We start from the raw sequence: 6,703 nt of genomic DNA on the forward strand, positions 1-6,703 counted from the left end.
TTATTATTATTATTATTATTATTATTATTATTAATAATAATAATAACAATAATTATTAAGTATAAGTATCGACCTGTTTGACACATTAAAATAAGATTTGTATTTCTTGTTTCTTTGTTACTTAAAAAAAAAACACATGGCATTTTAAGTAGTAATTTTTTTATCTTGTTACATTAAAAACAGTCAGTGGCTTATTTTGACATTTTCCCATGATGCTTTTCACCTTCAGAGGTAAAGAAAAATAACCACATTCATTTAAATTCATGTTTGTTTTTGTTCATTAAAATACAAAAAAGTTAATAAAAGATTAATGAGCTGTAATTAACAAGTTATTAATTTAATATTAAAATATTAGTTAATTAGTTAGTATAAAAATTAAAAACTTTGGATGAATAATCGTAATGACGGGTTATAGTTGTTCATTATTAAATGTTAACCCATTACTTTAGTTTGGCAGCAGCACCTCATGGACCAGTGTGTGTGTCGGTGTGTGAGTGTTTGTCATCACAGTCACCGCGCTCTGAAGTCCACTCATCTGGTCTGGAGTCGGAGGCGGAGCCTCGTAATGGAGCCGCAGCCAGGGGTGGCCTGCGAACACACACACACACAGTCACAACCTTCATCATAATCTAACATCGTCATCATCACTGACTCCTCCCACCTTTCTGAACCTTCTGACCCAAGGACACCAGAAGTTCCGCCCCCACGCTGTGATTGATAGGCTCACCGACCTTTGATCGCCCCGCCCCCAATTTATGAAGAACCTGAGCCAGAACCAGACCATCGATGTCTGTGACGACACCTGAGCGAGAGAGCGACAACAAAAACAAATCGATAATTTAATGCTAGCAAACTCCTTCAAAATAAAAGCCCCGGGTTTGCACCGACAGTAACTTTAAAGTGAATAAGGTAAATGTTTCTTCACCGTCTGCAGACGTCACCAGTTCCGTCTGATGCTCCGATTTCCTCAGGACGGTGAAGTAGTCGGTGTGGGCGGAGCATAGCGACCTCGCTGTCTCTTTGGCGACGCCCTGAGCCTCCATCATTGCCTGGAACCGGAGCAGAGCCGCGCCGCTGGCCACGGCGTCGGCGACCCGCTTCCTGCCTTCCGATAGGTCGGGTGCGGCGGCGGTCATCATGAGCAGGATGCCCCCTGCAGGCCAACAAACAGCACTGTGGCATTTTAATGCGGGAAATGTTTCATTTTACATTGTCAATGATTTTTTTTGTGTCAATCAAAAAAAACGTTAGAGGGCAAAGCAACTCAAAAAGATGTAAAATCGTGTAGTGTACGATATTTAAAAAAAAAAAAAACGTACCCAGAGTGGTCACCAGCTCCATGAGGTCGTCGGGTCCGTTTCCTTTCAGCGTCTCCAGAGACTCGATCACTTCCAGACTGTTTCCCACACATCGGCCAATCACAGTGTCCATGCGGCTAAGCACCGCCCCCGTACGGATCCCCAAACCATTCCCAACATTCACCTGAAATTTAAAAATTGATCTTTTTCAAGATTCCCGAATTCGATCGACGCCACTTCAATTTTTAAAAACGGAACTTTTAGAGGTGTCGCCCAAAACCAGGCTCCTCCTATTAGACAATTCCAGCGAGATATGGGTATTCTATGCTAGCGCCCTCTATAGCTACGATTTATTTATGTTTATTTATTTTCGCAAAAAGAAAAATGTATAGATATCAGTGGTGGACCAGCGGCAGAGCAAATTTTCTTTCAAGTGGAAAGATAAGGGTTCAATTCCCGGCTCCACTAGTCTACACACAAAAGGTCATCATCAAGACGAGAAAGCACGCAATTATTGGCCGACACCGTCAAAAAAATATTGGCAAAAAAATTCCATGATTACGACCTTTCACTTCTCAGGGAAACGTTTACCGACGTTAGAAATCTTTTTCACGTAGCATCCAACAGTGGAGTCGCCCACTGGTGGCCGACTGTGTCCTACTTCCCTTTTTAAAAATTTAACTCACCATTGACTGTGCGAGTTCTTTCGCACTCTCCAGATCCTTGTACAGCGCCGCTTTTCCGAACTTCACGTCCAGAACCAGAGCCGCCAGAGACTCGGCTCCTTTCTTTGAGATGATGGAACCTGGAAAAAACACAACATCGTTAAAACGCGTTAAAACACTTTTAAAGTGTCGTTATTTTATTTCCCGTCGTCACCTGTGATGAGCGGCAAACTGTCCACGGTGCTGGTGGCGTCGCGCAGCGAGTACAGAACGCGATCGGCAGGAACCAACCTCTTGGTTTGGCCCACGATGCAGCAGCCGACCGAGTCCAGGATGTTGTGGATCTGGAGTCACAGGAAGTTCATCACAGTCAGTACGTGTCGGTTTGCGGTGCGTTCCAGTTGTAGTCCAAAGTCGCAATTTCCAACTTGGAAAGTCGGACCAAAACCCAACAAACCCTCACGTCTGTCGTATTTGTTTAGCAGGAAATCATCGCACAAATAGTACGGTTCAGTTTTTATACGTAGACATGTTACTACGCTTGTTTGAATTCGCTAAAAAGAAACGCGTAGAGCGCCGTTATCGACCGTTAGCATGAAAGACTGAAGATACATTGAACCATAAAGACTCAAAATGTATAAATAATCAAATTCTTTCAAATTACAAAACAAATACGTGCACATTTTCAAACTTTGTTACGTAACTTAAAAACGTCAAGTGGCGTTTCTAGTTTTGTCGCAATATTAGCTTTTGTTGCGAATCCACACATTCCTAAATAAAGACACTTTTATGCAATATTTTCCAGTTTCCATTTGGTTGAGTTTCCAGGTGTCATGTGACCCAGGACACACCCTTTTATACGAATATTAATGTTCCATAAATTCAACACATTCCAGTGTCAACGTTCTAGTCTCGTGCACCTGCTCCGTCGACTGATGGATGTTAAATCCTGGAATCGACTCCAGTTTGTCCAGAGTTCCTCCAGTGTGGGCTAAGCCCCGCCCACTGATCATTGGCACCTGTGTGAAGACACACCCATAATAAATATAAATATATCCAATCATAAAATTAGTCAATATGTGGACTAAATAAATATAAGGACACGCCCACCTTGCAGCCACAGGCGGCTAGCGCAGGCGCTAGCACCAGGCTAACTTTATCGCCCACTCCACCTGTTGAGTGTTTGTCGACCATTAGCCCCGCCCACTCCTTTGGCCATGACATCACTTCCCCCGATAGCATCATCTCTCTGGTCAGGGCCGTGGTTTCCGCGACGACCATCCCCTTCTGCCAAATGGCCATCAGCATCGCGCCTGACAGACGGAGACACACGCCATCCAGAGATCGGCTGCTGATTTGAAAAGTGTTGCGTTAGTGAGCGGGAGGGGGCGTGGCTTCACCTGTCTGAGCGTCCTGGATGAGTTCGCTGGTGACGGCGTCGACGAACGCTCTGACGTCGTCGTCGCTCAGCGTTTCTCCGTCTCTCTTCTTCTTGATCAGATCTGGTATCGACGACATGTTGACCTGAAACATCCAATCAGAGAGGATTGAATCATTCTGAGATTAAAATAAAAAAAAAAAAAAAAAAGAAATCTGAGTTTAAAGACATTTTTTTGAGATTATCACTTCCTTCACATGTATTCATTATTTTTTAATCCTAGATTAAAGCTTTGATCTGTTTCAAGTCCTTTCACTTTCTTTTTGATGCATCAGGAGAAAACGGGAACATACGTTTTATAAACTGCACAAATAAAAAAAACTGAAATAGTGTTTGTGACATTTATTGACAGAATTCTTCTCATGTGCATTTGAGTAACGTCGTTAAAACGATGACGTCGTCGTGTTCAGGACGACATTTCATCTAAAAATGGTGATTTGACTGTTGTTTGTCTTAAGAAGAAATATTGCACCTAAAAAGTCTACAATCCAAAACCACATCCACACAATCTGACCTCATCAAACCTCAGGAAACAAGAGGTTATGACAAAATGTGAGATTACACTTTTAAAATGAGTAAAACTGTCTCACACTCACACACTCACACACACACACACAGCGTTTCTTACCCAGCTGGTTGTCTTCAGTTTGTCAAAGGCGTCAGAACAGGAGCAGCCCTTCTTGTTCAGATGATCGGCCAATAGGAGAGCAGGGAGGAGACTGTAACCGGGCGAGCCAATCAGGTTTCTGCTCAAGTTTACTCAGAGCACGCACGCACACACACACACACACACAGCAGGACTTTTAGTCAAAGTTTATTGTGTGTTGCTCTTTAACCTGCTCACAGTCACAGTCGCTGCACATTATCAACACTTTTAATGTTTAAAAAGTTTAAAAAGTGTTTAAAAAGTAACAAAGAAAAGTCGTTTAGATGTTTAACATGAAACACACACAGAAATCACATGAGTGCAAACAAATAAGTGCCTCAGGGAAACTGCTTTTCTCAGTTTCTCTACATGAGGAAAAAATAGACCGAGGAAAACAGACCATAATATCACACACACACACACACACACGCCTCAGTCGAAGTCTACTGTTTCCTGACTGGATTCTCAAGTCTGTGCTGCGTTTGCAATCAGTGCTTCAACCGATCGAGAACAGACTCAAAGTCTCACAAAGACTCACAAAGACTCACAAAGACTCACAAAGACTCGCAAAGACTCACAAAGTCTCACAAAGACTCACAAAGTGGCACAAAATGGCCGACAGACACTGGTCTCTTGTTCACGGCCACAAAGAAGAATTATTATTATTATTTTTTGAATAATCTGAATTATTTTGAAAAGGACACAAATAAATTCTTGATTTTACCAATTTTAATTTACCTGAATTATTTTGTTTAATATTGAGATTAGAAATGGAACAATAAAATAAAAATGGTAAATCCAGTTCGTTATCTCAAGCTCCTTATCTTGGTGAAAACGAGATTATTTTTTACTGCTGTTAATCCTGCCGTAAACAAATCCGGGGACAAGTTATGGCACAAAATGGCCGACAGGCGGCGGTCTCTAGTGCAGACTGCCAGAAAGTTCCATACGAATCTAATCCAGATTATAAACAGGCCAAATTCCATACAGGTCTGATCTCGTGTTGCGTCCTCAGCTGAGGTTAAACCCGTCGTTAACTCTCAGTTTTGTTGGTCCATACGTCCACGGCTCCGTCGCAGCCCTGCAGCTCTTACTTTGAAAGAAGCACACAGGAAGTCGGGGCTTTGACTTTGTAATAAATGACAGTTTATTAGAAAGATGACAGTCTCATTGTTGCAGAGCTCATTAGTTGTCATCGTGTGCTCTTTGAAGATTTTTAGAAAAGAAAAGAAACTACAACACTCACTCCAGAAGAAACTACAAACGTACTGTAAAAAGAGGAAGCCAGAGAAGAAGAGGAGGAGGAGGAGGAGGGAGGGAGGGAGGGAGGGGTGTAACCATAAAACCATCAGAACCAGGAAGAAATCAGGAGGAAAGTTTTACACAGAGGAAAAAAAAAGTCAGGATTCTCAGCCAATCAGCAACGAGCTCAGATGTCACTTCCTGCGTCTGTGTTTTTTTTTATTGGAAGAACTTTGACTTTAAACGACCAAACGTCAGTCAGTGTTTATGTTTTTTTTACGTTCAGTTAAAGACATTAAAAAAAACTGTGACTTAATCCATCGCCAGGATTTGAGAAAAAGTATCAGATTTGATAAATAATGAATAATCCGGGATTTGACAAAACCATCATTCTGATTTCTATTCTATCATTTTCTTTTTAATTTCACAACTTTTTTTTTGACAAATTTTGAATTGACAAAAACATTTTTTTGAATTTGACAAAAACATTTTTTTGAATTTGACAAAAACATTTTTTTGAATTTGACAAACAATTCTTTAATTTCACAAAAAAATATTGAATTTCACATTTTAATTCCATATTTCTTTGGATTTGACCTTTTTTAAATTTGACATATTTTTTGAATTTGACAGAAATGTTGAATTTGACATACATTTTTGAATTTGACAATTTTTTAATTTCACTTTTTTTGGATTTGACAAAAATACTCTTCTGTGGATACTCGTTAACTGACAGTACAGTACTACTGAAAGTAGAATTCACAAAATGAGGAACTACTTTTTCCCAGTGGAGGAACGCCACTGACTTCACCACCATCGTCACAGATGACAATTTAGCAGCAGGTGAGTTGGTTGTGTTTCTGATTGGCTGAAATATCCCACAACAGTTGAATACAGGATTGTTATTGGGGACCTGAAGTCAAGGATCGAGGTCACATGACTTTGTTTGGATCTCACCTGTCATATCTTTTCCTGTGGATGTCAACGATTGATCTGTGAATGACCCTGTTCAGCAGACTTCAGTCTTGACTTGATGTATATACTTCACAGATATACAGTATATATATATATATATATATATATATATCTGTGATATTCACTCAGTGTAAACAGCTGCACATCAGGCACTTTCTTGTTCTCTGTAAAAACCAGGACTCAGATTTTACGTCCGTCATGGTGCCTTCAAATGGTCCTCGCCAACCTGCTTTCACGACATGGAGAGCTTTGTTCACGTCCTGAGAGTCCCGTTACTTGGCAACAACTACGTCAGCTAGCACGTGAGTAATGTAAATGGAATGCAAGGAATGGAATCAGAGGAGAAAATTGGTGTTTGGGAAACATTTTCAACTCTGAATTCTTTACAACTCAGCGTCTATTGAAAAATAACTTCTGTTAGTTCTGCTTTTTTTGTGAA

At 40.7% G+C, this 6,703-nt stretch overlaps 1 protein-coding gene across 2 annotated transcripts; it reads right to left on the reverse strand.

Annotated features, from left to right (window-relative positions):
• Nucleotides 1-157: 157 nt before the first annotated feature.
• Nucleotides 158-4,278, reverse strand: LOC122761038 (thymidine phosphorylase). Of its 2 annotated transcripts, XM_044016268.1 has the most exons (10): nucleotides 4,030-4,278; nucleotides 3,364-3,487; nucleotides 3,074-3,276; nucleotides 2,884-2,982; nucleotides 2,178-2,307; nucleotides 1,985-2,103; nucleotides 1,320-1,482; nucleotides 926-1,153; nucleotides 662-802; nucleotides 158-588 (listed from the first exon to the last, which is right to left on the reverse strand). In XM_044016268.1, exons 2-10 carry the CDS (start codon nucleotides 3,479-3,481, stop codon nucleotides 446-448), a joined length of 1,344 nt encoding a protein of 447 aa, XP_043872203.1. In that variant the 5' UTR covers nucleotides 3,482-3,487; nucleotides 4,030-4,278; the 3' UTR covers nucleotides 158-445. The 2 variants fall into 2 exon arrangements, with proteins under 2 accessions (XP_043872203.1, XP_043872202.1); XM_044016267.1 differs by lacking the exon at nucleotides 4,030-4,278 and having other exon boundaries at nucleotides 3,364-3,496.
• Nucleotides 4,279-6,703: the final 2,425 nt, after the last annotated feature.

The sequence above is a fragment of the Solea senegalensis genome, unplaced genomic scaffold, assembly GCF_019176455.1.
Source record: "Solea senegalensis isolate Sse05_10M unplaced genomic scaffold, IFAPA_SoseM_1 scf7180000014308, whole genome shotgun sequence".
In the NCBI taxonomy this organism is placed as follows: Eukaryota; Metazoa; Chordata; class Actinopteri; order Pleuronectiformes; family Soleidae; genus Solea; species Solea senegalensis.

Coding starts and splice junctions, on each gene's coding strand:
- LOC122761038 (XM_044016267.1), bottom strand. CDS start 3,496: ATGTTTCAGGTCAACATGTCGTCGATACCAGATCTGATCAAGAAGAAG. Junction 1,483..1,984: donor AAGAACTCGCACAGTCAATG/GTGAGTTAAATT, acceptor TTTAAATTTCAG/GTGAATGTTGGGAATGGTTT. Junction 589..661: donor GGGTCAGAAGGTTCAGAAAG/GTGGGAGGAGTC, acceptor GTGTGTTCGCAG/GCCACCCCTGGCTGCGGCTC.